The sequence below is a fragment of the Convolutriloba macropyga genome, chromosome 5 (genome assembly GCF_964194025.1).
Source record: "Convolutriloba macropyga chromosome 5, txConMacr16.3, whole genome shotgun sequence".
NCBI lineage: Eukaryota > Metazoa > Xenacoelomorpha > Acoela > Convolutidae > Convolutriloba > Convolutriloba macropyga.
Window position 1 is genome coordinate 17,741,095 of NC_134472.1, and position 21,659 is coordinate 17,762,753.

At 35.1% G+C, this 21,659-nt stretch overlaps 2 protein-coding genes across 4 annotated transcripts in view; one reads left to right on the top strand and one right to left on the bottom strand.

Annotated features, from left to right (window-relative positions):
- Positions 1-21,659, top strand: part of LOC142339191 (ruvB-like 2) — a 510,084-nt gene that overhangs the window by 101,761 nt on the left and 386,664 nt on the right. The gene's annotated exons all lie outside the window — the stretch shown is intronic.
- LOC142339188 (unconventional myosin-XVIIIa-like) overlaps positions 1-21,659 on the bottom strand; it is a 171,524-nt gene that overhangs the window by 81,943 nt on the left and 67,922 nt on the right. For all 3 annotated transcript variants that reach the window (XM_075388990.1, XM_075388988.1, XM_075388989.1), the window contains exons 17-20: positions 17,384-17,576; positions 13,434-13,625; positions 9,966-10,074; positions 9,407-9,596 (exon numbers count right to left, since the gene is read on the bottom strand). In XM_075388990.1, coding sequence (XP_075245105.1) covers positions 9,407-9,596; positions 9,966-10,074; positions 13,434-13,625; positions 17,384-17,576 — 684 coding nt within the window. The remainder of the gene's footprint in view (positions 1-9,406; positions 9,597-9,965; positions 10,075-13,433; positions 13,626-17,383; positions 17,577-21,659) is intronic.

The following is a 21,659-nucleotide window of genomic DNA, read 5'->3' on the forward strand; positions in this document are numbered from 1 at the left end:
GAGAAAAAAGTTAGATACACTGAATTGGAGTTAATTAGGAAGCCAAATGGACCTATCAACAGTGAGCGTTGATTTGAATTGCTTCTTAAATTAAAAAATCGAATTTTTTTTAAAAAAGACCGACTGATTACAATCCGAATTATTTTTGGATTGTAACAGTCCATGATCCAATCAAAACCAGCCTTGCTCTTGCAGTTCATCCATTAAGAACAATCAATTGTTTCGAATTTTATATATCTGGATAATTTGTTAGTTAAAAGATCAAAAATAAATGCTGCGTTTTTGATAATCATTGAGTAAAGTTAGCAAAAAACAGTAAAGTTAGCAGAAAACAGAAAACAAGATTGTGTTAATGGTTTTTGGGTTTGTGCTTCACGCAAAGTTGACCATAGTTGACTAAGAAAGCTTATTTCAGGCAATTTTTGATGGAAACGGCTGAATTTTGAAATACTTAGCCAAAAAATTAAATCAAAAAGCTCAACAATGCTTTTGGTGACTTCAAAAAACATAGCCGGCAGATTGCCGCAAAATAGCCGCGATAGACGCTTGTCGCGCTACATGAATTGAAACAACTATAGAAATAAAATTTACAGATCGACCACCAGTCCTTTAATAGACCACTAGACTTTTTGGGTTAGCTTCGGACTGTCATTTTTATGAGACAACATAAGCTCTATAAGGAGAAAGCCCTAATAGGGCTTTTCAAAACTAGGATCTTTTCCGCTTCCAGCTTAGTGGTCGCACATTATTTGCACCCCCCCCCCCCCCCCCCCCCCCCCCCCGATGCACGTGCAATATTTGGGGGGGGGGGCACAAACGGAAAAGATCTCATAATCAATATTCGAAATCAAAAACTCAAAAAACTCAAGACTCTAATATTCAAGGATTAGGGCATATGTTTGGCACTACTTGGATGCACACTATTGACCTTTAAAAAGTAAATGTTCATAAAGTGAGCTCAGAAGTCTTTTTTTGAGTGAGGTAAGTCATTGAAAAAGTGAATTCCAAGAAGTCACGGTAAGACGAAACAAAAATCTGTTAGACGAAGGAAAAAAATTAGGAGCCTTATGATGGCCGCCTAGAATTGAGGACGCGGCTATTAATAAAATCAAAATACTATTGTCAACAATTTTTTACATAATTTAGCTAAATTGACAAAAATTTGGTCAAAAAATTAGAATAAAAACAACAGAATTCACTCTACTTTTCTCAAAGGTTTAAACCTCGATTACTCCCTGTATAAAAGAACACACCCGGCAGATTGCCGGAAAATAGCCGCCGTTGATTCCAATAAGCATGATTGGGATTGAACGAATAGAATATATTGAAAAAAAAAGATTTTTGTACAAAAATATTTTTTAAGTCCGATTTATTTTGATGGCATTTCGTAGTTGAACATAACGTACTTCTGGTTCTTAGAGAGAGGCTACAGGGGCTACTATCAACACCAATAAGCATTAGAGGTGGTAACTAAGACTTTTAGGAACGACGTTCAAATAGCGGGCATCTAAAATTGGGCTTTATGGGTTTATCCCGTTTCTATTTCTGACTTCAATTTTTTATACCGACTCTGTTCATTTTGAATTGCTTTGCTTAGCAACTGATGTTCAAATTCACTTTTAGCAGAATGAGAGAAGAGCGAAACTAGCCTAGAGAAGTCAAAAAGATTTCACGCAAAATGTCGAAAAAGCGGCAAAATGGTAAAGCGAAAAAAAGTTTGACGAAGTAAAAAAAAAAATACGAGCGCAATAATAGCCGGCTGAGAAGATGAGGGCGGCTATTAATAATAAAAATTTCTTTTTAATTCCATATTCTACGCTGGACGAGCTTTCTAATGATACCAGTCTCAACTCTCAAAGATGAATATATCGATCGGCCAAAATTGTCTGAACACCAAACCCATTTGAGTATATAGTTCCTCCCCCTCAAGAGGGATCGGAACAACCAATTTAAAAAAAATAGCTGGTAGATTGCCAGAAAAGCTGCGAAATAGACTTGCGTGCTAAATAATACAGATAAAACCAGACAGATATAAGTGGAAAAATTCATCGACGCCGCGCAAAAAACCATGTAAAAAATATTCAGCGATGAATTAAGGTTTGTTCCAATTCAGTCCGCAGAAGACTTTTTTATTAGGGACCTTTATTACCCATAAGTTCCTTTCATCCGAAACGATTTCGAATTAAACTCGTATTTCGAATTAAAGTTGTAGAGTGCAGAAGTCCTTTTATTGAGTGAAGCAAGTCACGTATGGCCAAAAAATAACGCCATGAAAAACGAAAAAAGATTTTCAGCTGACAAAACAAAATATTTAAAAAAGCAATATTTCAAAGAAACGAACAATTTTTTAGTTAGGAATGTGCTTCGGTGTGTGGTGGAGCGTAGGTAGGTCGCAGCGTGACAAAATCATCAATTGGAAGAGAAAAGACGGGGAGCGGGAGTGCAGTGGGGGGGGGGGGGGGGGGGTTGACAGAGTGTCCCCACTGAGGGAGGGGCAAACTTTTTAAATTTAATAACCGCCCTTCAAACAACAAAATTGTCTCCTCAAAAGATTCGGTAATCGCATACATAGAGACTAGTAAAGCTCTAGGAGAGCTCCTCGGCCACTTAATGCACACCTTTTATCCTGTTCCTGAGGTCAAAAAATTGCATAAAAATGACATTAGTAAAAAATTGGCCGCAAATTTTGTTTGACAGCAATAAAAGATCACACATGGCAACCAGATAAAACTAATTGAAACGTTAAACTTTTGGAAAATAATGCATCTAAAACTGGTCTTATTGGCTTACACTGTCTCCATTTTTGATTTCATATTTCGTTTTGGACTCTGTTCTTTATAAATAGTTTCACAGAGAAACCGCTGTTTACTTTTTTTAGCACAATGAGCGACAAATTTTACGCATCATGTCGAAAAAGCATGACATAGCATGACAAGTCCAGAGAAACAATCCAAAGAACAGAATGGAAAACTTTAAAACATCTGACTTGACCAGCAGTCATATTTCTTATCAAAACGACCCAAGAATAGATAGCTTGATTGCTACAAAAAATATAGCCTGACAAATATGAAACAAGCACTTAAAAGAAACACCTAAAAAATCCGAAGAACAGCCTACGGATATGGTGCTATTGCCTCCAAAATTGCAATGGAAAGAACAACAAAATCTGCTGAGACACCAAAATATTCTAACATCGAAAAATTTTGAGACGAGGAGACAAAAACAATATAATGAAAATTAGCCAAAAAAGAACATATTATTCGCAAAGGTTTTTTGAAGTTAATTTCTCTATCAACCTTGCAACGATACAATCCTAGCATGAACTCAAAACCAAATTCAATGAAGTTTCACTGACCACTTGAACTCCAAAAAAGAACAAACTTTCCTAATTTCAATAAAAAATTCCTAATTTGTTTCAGACTTTTGATTCTTACGTCTTTGAAGCAAATCTGTTTAAAAATACAACAATCAGCTACCTTGCAGGCAAGCAAAACCTGACTGGACATACAGAAGACAAAGAGGTACGGACAAAACGAATTTAATATTTGATTAAAAAAAAGCGAAATTAATAGAAACTTGGTTTCTATCAAGCTATCTATTCTTGGGCCAACATAGGCCCATTATCATAGGCAAAACAGCTATCAAATAGTAGGCGTCAAAATTTATTCAGGGGCTGTAGCATAGATAAAATTCTCTCAATGTGTTCACGAAAAGCAGTAACCAACCATTCGACTATCAGGTCCTTGTGAAATTCGATTTAAAAAAACGTTTTTATTATAGCAACAACCATTAAATCTCAGTTAGAGCAATTGAAATCACTCAAAAATGAAGAAGACAAGGGTGAAAAAGTCACTTGATGAGTCAGAGAATGTTCTAAAACAAAAGCGCAAAAAAATGTCATACAAAAATTTTACGCAAAAAATGCACGCACAATTTCAATAATTGCCTCAAACTTCGATCGGAAGCAACACAGAAGTCCATGAACTTATGAAAGCTTAAAGTAATTTCTCAAAATAATAAAACTAAAAATTCCTAAAAAACTTAGCATCACAAAAATTTTCTTATAAAATATGACCCGTATGAACCGTGACCCACACCCATCAAAACGCAATTGACAGCAAGTTTAGCCACAAAAGTGGAAAATCGCTTCTTTTGTGGGCTCAAAACAAATAAATCTAGACGTCAAACAACAAACAAATTGAGCGACATCATTTCAGTTGACATAATTTGCTTCGATTAAAATAAGCGAACAAAACCGACTAAAGTCGGTCGAATTGATCTCAAACGACTGGTAAGAGCTTGGATACGGTATTAGCCCACTGGGGCTTAGGGATGTTAGCATTAGGGAGCGCTGGACCAGAGGGGGCTCTAATTCGCCAGGTTTAAGTAGGGTAGACGGAAAGGTCGGGGATAACATAGAGAGGTCAAACTTGGATTTATAAACTCCCTTCACACCGAGATTGTCTCCTCAAAAGTTTTGGTGAACCACATACTTAGCGACTAGTAAGGCGTAAGGCACTAAGAGAGGTCCTCGGCCAACTAATGCCTTCCGTGCGCTAGCTGTATCTCGTTTTTGAGGATGAAAAGTCAAATAGGTCAGACCAAAAATAGGCCAAGCAAAAATAGGGGGTGGGGTGTGAATGGGGGGGGGGGGGTTGGAGGGATAAAATTCTAAGAATCGCCTTCACACCATGAATTTATTACTCCAAAACCCCACCAGTCCTTTAATACACTTGAATTTTTGGGTTAGATTAGGACTGTCATTTTGATGAGACACAAAAGCTCTAAGGAAAAAGCCCTGGGAGCTTTTTCAAAACTAATATTCGAAATCAAGAACTTAAGATTCTAATACCCAAGAATTAGGTCATATACGTTTGGCACTACTTTTGATCTTTAAAATGATGCACACTATTGATCTTTAACTAGTAAATGTTCATAAACTTTAGGTTCATTAAATGAGTTCAGAAGTCATTTTTTGAGTTAGGCAAGTCACGTCATTGACCTAAAAGCAGAACAAATGACGTCATGCGCACAAAGTTTAACTGCAAAGCAGTAGAAGTAACTGAAATAGAAGTCAAAGCTTTCTCCCTGAAGGCCAACTATGATACAACTCAATATACTCATTAACTCACGCACAAGCCTTGAAAGAGATTAATTTGCAGCTAACAGTAGATAAAACCGATAGACTAGAGAACCATGACAGATGCTATAAAAAACAGAAAAATGCAAAATTAGATAAGTTTCTAAATTTTGCTGGAAACAAGTCAATTTTTGTCTCTGGAGTTTGAAATTCAATTTGACTTCAAAATTAACCAAAAAGTGTGAACAAAACCGACTAACGTCGGGCGAATTGCTCTCAAACGACCGGTGAGCGTTTGACTTCGAAAGTAGTCAGCCGCAGTTTAGTAAGGCTAGCTTTAGCTTTATTGAAGGGCCGTGAGATGAGGGTAATATATGACATCACGCCACATAACAGCCGCTGAAAAGCGGCATCAACAAAAGACTTAAGGAGAGAGAGAGAGAGAGAGGAAACGTGAACGAGAAAGAGAAAAAAGAAACCCCAACCAACACACAGAGAGAAAGCTAGGAATATTTTCCATGATGAGATTCAGCTCTGCAACTTCTAGTTCTCTAGCCTTGTTAGTAATTAAATCACATTAAAGTTTCCACATTTCGCAGTGAAGAAAAAGTTCAAAAACCTAATTGTCTCTGGATTTCTGTCAAGTAGACCACCTGCAGGAAGTAAAAAAGTTTCATTGACCAGTAAATATCGTTAAACTCAAAAAAAGACAAAAAAATCAAAAGTTAAAAAAGAAAAAAAAACGATAAAAAACAAAACACGATCTTGCTAGAACTCGTGGTATTATTAACTTCAGAACCATTTCATTGTCTTCAGAGATCATCCAGTATCTCTATTTGAAGCCTTAAACAGTTTCACTGGGTTGTAAGGATCCAAAAATTTGGAACATGCTAAATTTCAGAAAATTTAAAATTTTAAATTTTATCAAAAAAATTACTAAAACTTTTGATAACCATTAGCAACTATGCAATAACTTATTAGCAAACCTTGGAGGACGTTACTGGGCCCCTGGTGCAGGAAAAAATAATTTCAAAAAACTTGAAAAACTGCAAAATTTATTTTAAATTATTTCAAAATTTATTTTAAAAAATTTATTTTTTCCAGCCCCCTGGGGCTGGAAAAACAAAATTATGACAATAAATGTCAGAAAATTTGAAAATGATTGCAGGTGTAATAAAAAATTGATAAAATTCGTGAAGTTAAGATGTTGAAAACCATTCCATTGCACCTAAAAACTATACAATAACCTATCATTAGAACCATGAGGTTTCTTGACACCAAGGACTGAAAAACCTCACAAAATCACAAAAACTTGAAAAAGGAAAAAATGGTATAAAATTGGTGTTTACGTTTAAAGTATCAAAACATATAGCTCTTAAAATGGCAACACAAAGTAATTACGTCTTAAAAAACCGTTATTAACTTTTACAAACCTCTACTTTAGAATGTTCCAAAAAAATCTAAAACATGATGAAAATTCGAAAAATTGCAACATTTTGGGCTCAAAAACTCAAAATGACAATATAACCTTAAATTACGGCCTTCCCAGTAGCTTCACAACTCTATGTACTTGAAGGAATACTAAACGCTGCTAAGGGCTTCTAATGAAACTTGATGCACGGTGAGATTTACCTGTTTATCCCGTTTTGAAAGCTCAAAGTCATGAAAAAAGGTATGAAAACATCTTACAAAATTTTAAAAAAATACAACACCAATACAACCCAATTCTCGGATTGTACAAAACCACGATGTCCCCAATAATAGCCGCTATCGTTTCGCGGCTATTAAAAATAAAGAAAAATGTGTCACGCACGCAACTCAGTCGATATTTCACTAAAGGGCAAACGAAAAGTATATTTGAAGCGAGCATGACATATGGCCTTAACAAAAATCTCCATGAAATAAGGAAATAGAAGGACATGTCCTGAAAAAAAAACCAAGGATATAAATATGAAAGTAAAAAATCCTCGATTTCACGAACAGGGCAATCTATCATTTCTATCTGAGTTCAGAAAAACACAACTTCAAAAAACGTCAGCTGTAAATTGTAACAACATTAAAATTGATCCTATGGAGCCAGCTTAGGGCGTCTAATGGAACTTAATGACCTCTGACCGTTGCCTGTTTACTCATTTTGAAAGCTCCAAGATGAAGAATAATACGTGAACAAATCTTACGAAACAAACAGCACTAATACAAACTCTTTGGATTGTAAAAAAAGACAGTGAGCGTGGACACGTAGGGTGGGGCACATAGTTTGTATAGAATAAAAAGATAGGCCTTAAAATACCAAACATAGCCGGCAATTTGCCGGAAAATAGCCGCCGTTGACCCGCTTGACGCAGATTGGGGAAACAGAAAAAATAAGAGATAGAAAGTGACAGAACTTTTCTTAAGTGTCAAATTTTTTTTATTTGGTATGCCACCTAGTAATCGCATTAACGAACTTTGATAACCTAATGAACTATGACTTAATGACCGGGCTTAAAATGCTTATCCTCTTTCTTTTGATTTTTCTCTTTTGACTTGGAACGTATATACTACATTGCGTAATTCGATGCGTGAAAGAATTTAAATGCATTCAGTTGAAACAGTGAGTGAGGTAAGTCAGAAGTCAAACGTGAAAATCGTGACTGATGTAAAACGAAAAAGGTGATCAAAAGGTAAAGCGAATTACAAAACATAGCCGGAAGAATTCCGGAAAGGACTCGAAGAGTCATCTTCGTGAAAATTAGCTTTTAGATAAACTGGTACCTATTAAAGTGACTACCAAAACCAAAGAAAAAATCCGCCAAAAAACGGAAAAATAGCCAACAAACCAACTGAACTAAAAAATGCATTAGTCTTATATATAAAACCTTATATTCCTGTATTTGCATACTGCAAGAAACGGCCAAAAATTTATTATTTTCCGTAAGGTCTCCCAATTGAAACACTATTTTACAATATAAAAACAGCCATCAATTCGTAAATAAATAAACTTTGCTCATTGGTTTTAAAGAGATAGAGATATAGATAGAGATAAAAACATGCATTTTTTGTTTAAGCAATTGAGGTTGAAAAACAATACATAGCCATAAGATTGGAAATCAACTCAATTGCGAAACAGTAAAACAATTTGAAAAAAATACTCAAAATATGGTGATATTTTTCACTGAATTTTAAAGAATTGTCCCAAAAACCAAATCAGTTGGCAACAAAACGAAACCAAAAACACCGAGGTGCACTTTGTATGGTAATTAAACTCAAAAAACAAATTTGGAAATTTGGACAAAAACCGCCAAATTCGGATTAGTATGTGTAAATTTTTACAAAAGAAAAACATTTAACAAAAAGACGTTGCCATATTTACTAATTTGATAAAAAAGTCTGCTTAAAAATCTAAAAATAAAGAAAGCCAAAAATTGACCAAAAAATGAAAATGTGCCAATTTTGCACTTGAAACGCATTATTAGGGTCTCAAAAACATTGTGGTATCAATGTCATATGGTTCCATGTTCTTGTGGCATCGACCAAAACTTACTGCTACAAAAAACCAAGCTACAATTAAAAAATTTTGCCCGAATGGACCAAAAACACGGTTAAAAACTGTCATATATATGCGCCAATCTCTCAAAAACTCTTTTCAAAGTCAAAAAGTCATTCACTCAACGCAGCACATGAACAAAAAACTTCTTTCGCTCAGAAGAAGTTAGTTCACAAGGCAATTATACTCACTTTCACTATTAGGTCAAAACACCGCCTGAAAAGATAGTATTTCCGGTAAAAAAACATCACCGACTAAACGTCGAAAGAATTGCTCTCGAACAACTAATCGGAGCTCTAATCAATTTAGCCTGCTTCAGTCGGTGGGGGAGGAGGAAGGGGAGCCTAAATGGAACTAAGAAGTTCAACAGTGGGCTTCAAATAAACACACTTGAGGTTAACATATACCTCGTAAGATTTAAAGTGAAAAATGGCAGCAGTTTCGGCGCACTTTTCATTTGAATTTTAGTATTTAATTACCGCCAATTGAATTCAGCTGCTTGAAATTGTGATTGAGAGAGAATTTTAGATCACGCAAAACGCAAAAAGTCAAGGGCGTAGAAGTCACTCGAAAAGTCAAAACGGTCAAGAGAAAATTTTGCATAAAAAAAGACACACACCTTTACAATAGTTACATCTCTACGAGAGCAATTAAAAAACCTTAAGAAAACCAATACTCTGAGTCGTAAAAAAGCGCCTAAATAATAGCGTTGAGAGGCTGACGACGGCTATTAATTATAGACTATAGATGGCCATACTCTACCGGAGGAAAAGGTAACAATCCCCCAAAATCTCAAATACCTTTTAGCTTAGACTGAAGCATGTGCTTGTCTCTCTTTAGTACGGTGACCTCTGAAGCTTGCGTCTGATTTTCCGTCAAATCGTCTATTTCCGATTGCAATCGTTTAATTTTTGATTCCGCATTTTCTAGATTCTCTGAGAGCTCTTCTTTTTCTCTGCTCAGGATGTAGTTTTCTCCTACCAAATGCTCCTGAAATACCCACAAATATGTTATAATAGAAGGACGAAAATCGAATTTGAAATGGGAAATTTCTTCAGATAGCACGGCAACAATGAAGAAAAACTCGAAAACTACAATACATGTTTCATATCATGAAAAATTCAAGAATCGTTTCTTTTCTGTCGAATAACCTGAGGATCTTCCATAATGAACAAATTCTAGCCAAGAGAAAACCATACTAATGACATTGGATCAGTTGATCTACTTGCACATATTAGAGGAGACAAATTTGAAAATAAATGGATATATGAAAATCAATAGAATCAAGGTATAGATGGACGTAACCAATCAAGTTGATGAGCTAACCATGTTGGGTCGAATTGGAGTCGAAAGAATTACCTTTTCTGAAGATAACTTCTCTTTGGCTTGTCTCTCTATAGCTGTAAGTTGCTGCACTTGCGTCAACTCCCCGTCGAACTTGCGTTGTTTCCTTTCCAATTCTGTATTTCTGAAAAGACTGACTAAAGCTCGACAAATGGCTCCAAACGACCCGCGGGGCTCACCTTAATTGTAGCCTTTTAGCATTTTTTAGATCATTAAGAATTTTTTTTAAAAAAATCAATTCCTGAGAACTTTTGTTTGCACATTTTCAACAGTAAACTGCGGGAACGAAGTTAGCGGCTTGAATTCTGAGAGAGAGCAAATTTAATTACGCATAAGTTCAATCAAAGAGTCAAATCACTCAAGCGAGCGAAATAATATTCTAGAACAAACACGGAAAATCAAATATTTGCATTACAACAGAAACAAATGACTAAGTTTTAAGTGCAGAAGTTACGCCAGCTTTCAGCTTCGCAGCTATGATAAAGAAGATGGCTCGTGCGAGAACTGTTCTCAAATTTGTCGAAATTTTTTTTCATTCTGAAAGGCAAAGCTCTTTCGACTATCAGTTTTGCAAATCTAAAACTGAAGCAACCTTCATGATGACCTACTTTAATATGGAAACCGAAAACCTCCGAAACTGTAACAGTACCGGTCAGTAATTTTTCAAAAAAAAACCAGCTTTTCACGGAAACTTCAAGTCCAACATAGCAATCAGTCGCAATGAAAACTTGAACAAACACCGCCAGTAATTTGCAAAACAAATTGCCGCGATCAGTTACAATACTGTAAATCGCAAAAAAGCTGTGACTGGCTATGATTAGTACAAGAGCTCAAATATAGTTGGCAAATCGTCGGAAAATAGCCGCAATATGGATCTGCTGTCTCAAAAAGATAGTAAAAGAAACAGACCAAAAATTTTCTTCATCAAGCATTGAAATCTTAGATTTTGATTAAAACTCTGTATAACTTATCGCTGCTTATATTAGCTGCTCTCAAATAACCTTCGGTTCGAGTGGCATACACTTGAAATATTCTCTGTATTAAAGTAAAGAAAAGCCAATTTCAGAGTGAGGAAGTCATTTGTGAGAATTATTCACAACAAAACATCTTATTCAGAACAAAAAACTCACTCCTCTAAGAGTAAAAAATGACGTCAAGCATGCAATTCAGTTGAAATTGCATGAACTAATGAACAAAATTTAACAAAATCCTGACGAAGAAATAAACATGTAGAAGGACAAGTCCTGAAATATAATCCAAAGAATTGAATTAACTTATGACCTGACAATTAAATCCACCACATTCACATTATAAGGACAATAGGACTTCTTAGTTTTGGTACTATTGAGACTAAGCAACAAGTCCTCAAGAACAACAAAAACAATGAAGACTCAAAAAATAAACTTTTTTTGGAAAAGACGGCGTCAGAATCAAAAACGATATCAATGAACACATGCAACCAATTATTTTCCCTTATTATTCATTAGCAACCTGTCAATAAATGCCATTGAAATTTGTCAGTAAGGATATTCAAAGACACGATAAATAATAAATTTTTGCAAAAAAAAAAACTCACTAAAAATTTTGATGGTAAATATTGTAAAAGTCATTAAAGACAACAGCTAAAGACTGATCGAATTACTTGGAGTTACTTAAACCTCATTGTCAAACAATAAGACCTGTCATTTATGAGACTGGGGGATAAGGCACTAGTAAGTACAACAAATACTAGCAAAAATAAAAATATCACTAAGTTTTTAAAAAGGGAGCGTATATTTCAAAAAAGCAATAGCTATAAACTGAAATGATTAATTGCATCCATTAAATTTCTCCTGGAAACCAATCAAACCAGTCAATAATGCGACTTAGATTTAAGAGAACAAAGAAAAAAACAAAAAATCGAGAAACTAAAAACTTCAATAATATTTCTTGAAAACAATAATTGTCAATGTCATAGAATGCATCAGCTTTGATAAGAAACGACTAAAACAACCCCTATTAGCAATCCACACGGCCATTCCTTAATAAGAATAAATGATTATAAAACTGATACGAAAGTTGAAAAACTTAAAAAAATTTTGAAAAGTGGTGTTAATTTCAAGAAAAAATTAGACTGTTAACTCTAACTATTAAATAGGTTCATTTGCGCCTTATTATCAACCAATCACACCTGTCTTTGATGATACTAAGTGATAAGACAACAGAAAATGAAAAGTGGGCAAAATGGAATAATAATTTATATTTTATGACAAAAGATGTCAAGGTGATAGAAATTTTAGCCGCCGCCCCTTAATGAACTCAAGCAATTGCTAACGGGCGCAATCATAACACATATTTATCATACTCGAAGCACGCAAGGAAAAAAACACTGAAATTCAATTTGACGCACGTGAAAAAAATTCCTCTCAAATATCGAAAAATTTCTTTGAACACCAATTTCTGACTCCAGTTTAAAGGTAGTTTGAGAAAATATCAAGCCTCAAACTTACTCTAAGAAGGCCAAAAATAGTCCCAACTATTGCTCTGCGGCTAGCAAAAAGAGAAACTGAATTATTGATAGCACATTGATCAACGAGTTTTTTCTCTTTAGTTTTTTCGCGTTTATAAAATTCCAGACTGATGAAATTTTCATTAACCAGTTTGACCCAAGAGTTCAGTTGAAAAATTTTGAGAAAAAAATCACCAAAAAAGTGTCGATGTTTATGTCTCTTTGGCAAGACGTTTATTTCAACTTACCATGAAATTATGCGTCAGGTCTCCAAAAACCGGAAAAATTAAAATGATAAAGTTTTTCAATTTGAATCGAACAAAACAGAAAATCTATGCTATCTGTGTTGACATTACAAAGCAAAGAAAACATTTTTTTTACCTTTTCTAACTCAAATACCACCGTTTTTGTATATCAAGTAACTCATTCTGGCGCATTCTGTATTTTAATGATTCAATCATTTTTGGATTAAATAGGGGAAGACCTCATTCCAATGGACAAACGTAAATCAATTCAGGCTCGAATCAACAATTACCTGTGTTCTCTCCCAAACAAAATCCCTCGCTGCCAAACATAAGATACACCAAACAGAAAAATTTAAGAAAACTCATGTTTTTACTGACGCCTCAAAACTAGCCTACGTCAGATATAGTTCAAAATGTCTTGTTCTGTTTCTTTGAAAAAACCGTGGATCTTTTCTTTATGTTATTCAAGAAAAATTTATTCTTGTTATTCGAATTTTATTTTTATTAACATAATTTAAACATAACCGACTAACGTTGGAACTGCTCTCGAACGACAAGTGGGAGCTAAAATCTTTTGCAGCCTACTTCAGTTTGGGAGTACCAAAATTCACTAACTTACGCTTCAAACGACATCATTAGAGGTTATTCTATAGCAATATAACCATAGCATAAATATTGTTTGAGAGCTATTAAACCAGTTGAATAGTGTCCAACTAAAAAGGATGATAATAATGTTTGAAGAATAGTGACCTGGACATTTGCTGATTGAGGAGTAAGTTCGTGTCTTGTAACTCTTCCTGTATCTTTGCAGCCTTCCTCTTGAGTTGTTGGACAGTGTGATCCCGGTCTTCCACATCTTCCCTCATTTCATTTAACCTCCTCTCCATTCCCTTCTTTGCCTTCTCCCACTCTACCCTCTCCTCCTCCATCTCCCCCTCAAGTCTAAAAAATTGAGACACTCATAATTCATTCACTCTTCGTAACAAAACAGAGCCGGAAGATTGCGGGAAAAGCTGCGAAAGAATAGACCTGCGTGCCATATAATAGAGATAGAAAAAGATACAGATCTAAATTGAAAAAAATTGATGCCGCTTAAAAAAACTAGGCTCAAAACCATTCAGCGATAAATTAATAAAGCTTGTTAAAATTCATCCCGCAGAAGCCTCTTATTAGGGACCTTTACGGCGCATATGAGCTCCTTTGACCTTAAAAATAATTCAAAATAAACTTAAGTTTTAAAGTGCAAAGTCATTTTATTGAGTGAGGCAAATCACTTGTGATCAAAATCTAATCACGCAAAATACTTTTGCTAAAGAGAGTGAGAAATGACGTCACGCGCGCAAATGCCTTTAGTGAGATGAAGAAGTCATTCAGAAAATTTAACTTTTTCAGCTTTGCTATGTGAACAAGTGTAAAACGAAAAAGAGCGTCAGACGACGAAATAAAAAAAACATAGCAGGACAAGTCCTGACGTAAAATTCAAGGAATTTTCATTGGCTAAACAAAAAACTAGACCTCTAACGGACTACGAGTAAATTGCGAAAATCATTTCAAAAAAATCAGATAAAATTTAAAAAAAATATCAATGTCAAAATGCCGCATGTGAACAAACACTAGCGAGAACATGAAAATTAGTTCAAACAAAAAACTACGCCAAGAATGAAGCATGAATGGATTCGGAAAACCATTTTTAAAAAATCCGATCCAAAAAGTCGCAAAAAAGTAAAAATCAAAGTGAAATTGCCGTACGTGAACAGAAAACCACTAGCGAAAAAGCGATTTTTTTGTTCAAACACCATTTTGTCACTCTACTTTAAATTTAGAGCGAAAAAATTTCACGCCGCAAAGCCACTAGCTTTTTCGCTCCACTTCCTGGTTCGGCGTGACCAAAATCACTACTCCAATTTGACTTCAAAAATCATGAAAATGTGTAAACAGATCTTAAAAAAAAACAGCCGGAAGAATTCCGGAAATGACTCGAAGTGGAAATCCATTTAAACGCCATTTAACAACTCATCAGACAAAACGTGCCCTTACTAATTTTTGATTATCTTGAAACAAAACCATAAAACAAAGCAAAATCAAGAACATCAAATCTGTTAAAATATGATTAAAAAAAAGTTTAATAGGCAAATAAACTAGTCCAAAAAACGGAAAAAAAACAAAAAAAAACTGCACAAAGTTTTTAAAAAATAGTACCAATTTTCGCCATTTTTTGTCATATTTCTGAATAAAGAAAAAGATTCATATCCACAAAACTGTAACCAGTTGTTATCTAAAATTTGCTCAAGTAGAAGGGGTCTATTTAATACCCATTTGAGCTAATAAAACAAAACAATTGTCAAAAAACGCAAAAAAAAAATACTCCGAAAATCAGCAAAATGAATGAAAAACCTCTGAATTAGCATAAAATCCATATGAATTTTCAGAAACCTTCAAACCACTACCAGAACCAGCATAAAATTAAACACATAACCGACTAACGTCGGGCAAATTGCTCTCAAACGACTGGCGAGCGGTTGGCTTCTTCAATAGCTAGCCAGAGTTTAGTGAGCGCGCTTAAGCTTGATTCGACTCTGCAACTTTTAGTTCTCTAGCCTTGTTAGTAAATAAAAAAGTCAAAATTGCTTTAAGAAATTGCAAAATTGCAAAATTTGAAAAGCTTCCAGATTTCGCAGTGAAAATGTTCAAAACTATTCTTTGTCTCTCGAGTTATGTTAAGTAACCCATCTGTAATACCTGAAACGCTTCATTGGCCAGTAATGATCGTTAAACTTGGACAAAAATATTCAAAAATTTTGAAGAGTCAAAAATTTTAACAAAATCTTGCTAAAATTCAAGACATTAGAATCATCAAAACCATTTCATTGTCTCAAGAGACTATCCGGTATGCCTGTTTCAAGCCTGAAATAGTTTCACAAGCTCAAAGATTTTAAAATCCAAAAATTTTAAATTTTATCCAAAAATTACAAAAACTTGAGTCATGAAAAAAGTTGATCACCATCCCATTAACTCTAGAAATTACACAGCAGCTTATTATCAAACCTTGGAGGAGGTCCCAGGGCCTCTGCTACCGGAAAAAATTCAAAAACAGGAAAAAATTGCAAATAATTTTAAAAAATTGCTTAATTCGTGATATTAAAATCTTGAAGAACATTCCATTAAATCTAAAACTTATGTAGTAACATATTATCAAACCCAGGAGGAACTTCCGTGGCTTTTCAGGCTAGAGAAACCTAAAAAATGTCAAAAATTTTTAAAATCTTAAAAAAAATTGCAAGTTTTATAAAAAAAATTGCCAAACTTTGTGATATTAAAAAGTTGAAAAATAACCATTGACCAAGAAAAGTTTTCCAGTAACATACTATCAAACCATAAAGAACAACTTCTCGCCCTTGAGGCTCAAAAAACCTGAATAATGACTAAATGTCAAAAAATTGAAAAAAATGGCAAAAATTGTCAAAAATATGCCAAAATTCGTCATGCTAAAATCTTGCAACACATTCCATTTAATCTAAAAAATATACAGTAACCTAAACTAAAGTTAAAAAACTATTCCATGGCCAAGAAAAATTTGTCAGTAACTTAATATCAAAACCCCTAGGATGTTTTCTGGCCCCAGGGTCTGGAAAGACCTGAATAAGGAAAAATAAATGTCAAAAGACTAAAAAAATTCGCACGTTTTCGTCTAAAAAAATTGCTTAAACTCGTGATATTAAAATGTTGAAACCATTGCATTATCACTAGACACTATGCAGTAACCTATTATCAAAACCTAAAGGAGGTTCCTTGACACCTAAGGCTGATAAAAATTAAAAAAATGTCAAAAATTTTCAAAAAGCTTGAAAAAAACTGCAAAATAGTAGAAATTTGCGTTTTTAGCAAGCGGTTGTTCGTCAAAAGCTAGCCACCGGGGGGCGGGGGGGGGGGGTGCACTGGAGGCTGATTGGGGGGAGGGGTGGGGGAACACTGGGTGGGGGGTGGGGGCAATATTGGGAGGGGGGACAACCGTGGGGGTGTCTTCAACATCTAAGAACCGCTCTTCGCACCATAAGTATAAGTCTCCAAAACAGTTTGAGCTGCAACGGAGCAGAAAGGCTCTAAGAGCACTTAAGCGAAAAATCGCATAAAAAAGACCTACAGGACTAATATAATTGCTACAAACTTCGTTTGAGAGCAATTAACAAAATCACTCCAAATTTTTTCACGTGTTTCACTTCCCGCTTCAAAATTAACTCCAATAAAATTGATTAAAAAAGGACTTTTCCAATAGTCCTCTTCGAGTCGTAAAAAAGACAGCGCCCCAATACAATTTGAATTGTAAAAAAACCAAGAGCACCGAAATATAGCTCCGCTCAGCTTAAAGCTTCGCAGCTAGAATAATATTTACCAATAAGGTGGTCTTACGTAGTAAATTATAGAAGGTTTCATAAATACTTTTATTAAAAACTAGAATTGCAATTCCAAATGAATGCGAAAAATTTTAAACGCTGTTTTTGCCATCATAATTGTGCCATAATTGAACAACAAGTATTAAAAAATCGAAGCTCCCTAACTATAAGCATAGAATGACTAGGCAAATCAAGTACATCATACAACACAGAAAATAAATTTAAAAGTTGAAGAGTTCATCAGAATTGCCTTCACAGAGTACCACGGTGTGAAATAAGAAATCAGAGCTTCAAATTATCAATGCTTACCGCTTCTTATCAATCTCCTGTTGCTTTTTAATCTGCACCAGTTTAGACTTGAACATGGCCTCGTCCAGGAAGTCATCTTCCTCTCGATCATCGCCGATTCCACTTGAGTTGAGGAGCATGCTGCTATTGGCCATCTGGCGCAGACCATTCAACTCTACCTCCATCTTGCTGTTCTGTTTCTCACTGCTTGCCACTACAAACGGCCAACAGAACCATAATCACGCCAATTCATTTCAACTCATAACATCAACAGCAGTCTTTTAACTATTTTCTGATCTGTTTCCTCGCCCGTGAATTCAGATCTCATCTTCAGAAAAATGCGTGAACAATATGAAGCTTGTTTTTATAGTAATCATCGTTTATGCAACCTGATAAGGAGTGTAACTAACCACTGAAATTATTATATAGAATATTAATGGTGTCACAATATCCATCATTGTTTGAAATATCCTTCTTGGGGAGGAAACAGCTCACTTTTTTGCGTTTAATGTTGCAATTTGTGAAAAGTTAGGAAATATTGAAGGGCATATATTGAAAAAAAAATACTTAAAAATGCCGCAATATAAATTTTGCGATATGAATGGCTGAAATTTTATTCACGAAAATAAATCGGGTAAATACATCATCAAAATTCAGATCACATCTTTGCTAATTTATTGTTACTACGTCGCCTATACTGGAGTAAAGCTTTGACAGAACGGAATCAGCGCAAATTAACAATTAAATAGAATTATTACTATTTTATGTTTCACTGATGAAATTTATTAAAAATGGATGAAATAATTGGCGGCAAGGGTGACAGATTTGTTTGACACGTCATGCAAAAATTTTCTCCATTTCAAGACTTCTATCCTTTTTCCTTCATTCCACCGATAGCTTAAGCTTTTCATCTAGGAAGTCCATTTAAGAATTTCACATCGCAAATTAAAAGTAATCGGTAGACAGAATTGCCATGAAAGAGTATGAAGCGTAGAAAGAGACTTAACTTGAGTTTTTAACATCTCAACTAAACGTTCAAAATGAAACTGAAAGCGATATTTTTCACAGAACTCTGCTTCAAGTTCGGAACGCTGATTAATTTTTAAAAAATGTAGTGCACAATTATCAATTGCAGCCATTTAAGTGTCGTTGAACGGAGCATTCCTGTCTTGATTATAAAACCCCGAATGCCAAAATGAATCTGTAAAACAACTAGTCAATTCTACATTATGAACACTTCCATTTCTCAAAAACGTAGCAGGAAGATTGCCAGATTAGGGTAACAAAATAGATCGTTGAGATCTGATAATTACAGACCAATAATATTACGTAGCTGACAAGTTGCCAGAAAATAGCTGCGATAGATTTGTAGACCTACAGTCTCAAATGACAAACACGCCGGGGCAGATCGCATAAAAAGCCGCCATTGATTCCCATAACCCCATTGGGATTGAAAAAACAGAAGAACTATGATAATGTTGATTGTAGTACACAAACATTAAGTGAGAACTATTTTGATTGGATTTCGTAGTTGACATACTCCTGTTTCCTAATGAGAACATACATGGGCTGGTATCGATACCAATAAGCAATAAAAATGGTAACTAAGACTTGAAAGAACAAAATTAAAATAGCGATCACCTAAAATTGTGCTTTATGGGTTTATCCAGTTTCCAATTTTGATTTTATTTTTTGATACTGACTCTATTGAATACTGACTCTTTTTAAACAGTTATTTTGAATAACTTCTATCTTAAGAGCAAACAATGAGACCTCCCTGAGCAAACAAAGACACTAAAATTAACAAAAACTGGGCAACAATCGAGAGTTCTATAACTAGTGTTCTATAAGAAGAGCAGTCAGTCATTGAAGTAATCAGAAAATTGCACCCAATCCCAATTAGAATAAACCTGTTACATTTTAATATTACTCGAAATTCTCTCCAAAACCCCACGTTTTATTCAAGCACCAATTTCTCACCTTACTTTAAAGGTAGTCCGAAAATAACGTTTCAAACCTATTCGCTTCTTCCCAACGTTTCTTACTCCAGTTTGACTCTAAATTGCCACTCTAATTTGACATCTCACTGAAAAAATTGTGTGAATAAGACAGCGCCCCAATATAGTCCAAATCCATTCGATTGTTAAAAACAAAGAACCAAGTGAACGCCAATAATAGCTCCGCGGAGCTATTCCTATGGCAGTTTTTCAATGAACAAGCAGCATGCGGAAGTGCAGTTCTAAGAAAACTTTCCATTTTGCCGGTAACAAGTTATTCGAAGAAGTGAATCAAAGTCTATCCAGTAATATAGCCCTCCAAATCAATATGGTTCAATACTAGGTGCGCTACTTTGACCGTCAAGTTGAGTTGTTTCCATAAAAAAACGGGTACATGTCGAAGTCATTTTCTGAGTGCAGTAAGTTACATGTGATCAAATATAACCAACTAACGTTGAGCAAATTGCTCTCAAACGACCAACGAGCGGTTAAATTTGTTAGTAGCAAACTGGGGGGAGGTGACTGAGGGGGGTCACACTTTCAATACTAAGATCCGCCCCCATCACACCTAAAATGGAATACTGTGAATGGAATACTTAGAGACTAGTAAGGCACACGACTCTGCGGGAGCTGCTCAACCACTTAATGCCCTACGATTGCTCTCTGTTTATCCCGTTTTTGAGGACAAACGTCAAATGGGTCACACGAAAAATCGCATAGAAGACCACATGACTAATATAATTGCTACAAATTGCGTTTGAGAGCAACTAAACATTAAACATACCCGGCAGAATGCCGGAAAATAGCCGCCGTTGATTCCAATAAGCATGATTGGGATTGAAAGAATAGAAGATATTGAAAAAAAGATTTTTGTACAAAAACTTTTTTAAGTCCGATTTATTTTGATGGCATTTCGTAGTCGAACATAACGTACTTGTGTTTCTTAGAGAGAGGTTACAGGGGCTACTATCAATACCAATAAGCATTAGAGATGGTAACTAAGACTTATAGGAACGGCGTTCAAATAGCGGGCATCTAAAATTGGGCTTTATGGGTTTATCCCGTTTCTACTTCTGACTTCAATTTTTTTACTGACTCTGTTCATTTTGAATTGCTTTGCTGAGCAACTGATGTTCAAAATCACTTTTAGCAGAATGAGAGAAGAGAGAAACTAGCCTAGAGAAGTCAAAAAGATTTCACGCAAAATGTTGAAAAAGCGGCAAAATGAGGTAAAGCGAAACATTTTTTTATTCGACGAAGTAAAAAAAAAATAGGAGCGCTATAATAGCCGGCTGAGAAGATGAGGGCGGCTATTAATATAGCAATTTACCTGGCACCAAATGAGGTGAGAAAAACGTCATGCTAACAAATTAAGTTGCTGAGAGGTAGAAGTTACAATGAAAAGTCAAATGAATCATCAATGGAAACCATAAATTAGAAACATATCGTGAAGACTCCGTAATAGACTCAAAAACTCAAACATAGCCGGCAAATTGTTGGAAAATAGCCACCATTGACCCGCTTGACGCACATTGGGAATGAAACAGAAAGAGAAAAAATATAAAGAGAAATTAACAGAACTTTTTTCTTAGGTATCAAAGAGTTCTTATTTGGTTTGTAAATACTGCATTTTTGGTTAAATTCTAAAATACACTTAATTCAGCTCCTAAGCTGAAGACTATTAAGCATAATACCAATGCCAGCTAGCAATGACTTTACTGAACTTTGGGACCTTAAGGCAATTTGACTTAATGACCGGGCAATATATAATTAGCCCGTTTCGTTTGATTTTGCTCTTTTGACTTTGACCATATTCATTACATTACGTAATTCAATACGTGACAGAATTTAAAATCCATTTGAAACAGCGAGTGAAGTAAGTCGGAAGTCAAGCCAAGCGTGAAAATAGTGACTTATATAAAACGAAAAACGTGATCAAAAGGTAAAGCGAATTAAAAAAGAAAGGAGAGCGGCTAAATAATAGCAGTTGGGAGGCCAACGGCGGCTGTTAATTATCTAAACAAACCATCTTCACAATTGCCGTCTACGAAACACAATTGCACTCAGCCGACTATCGTATGACACTCGGACACCAAACGACAGAGAAATCAATAAAAATGACACCAAGAGGAAAAGGTGATGAAACGAGAACCAAAAAATCAAGCATTTGCAGAAAGAGACACAAAACACGGAAAAATAATTAAAGATAAGGTGAAACAAACTTCGAACTAGTACAAAATTTACATTAATTTCGTAACGACTGGGCTGTCAAACTGTTTTCTCTTAGCAACTACATCCAA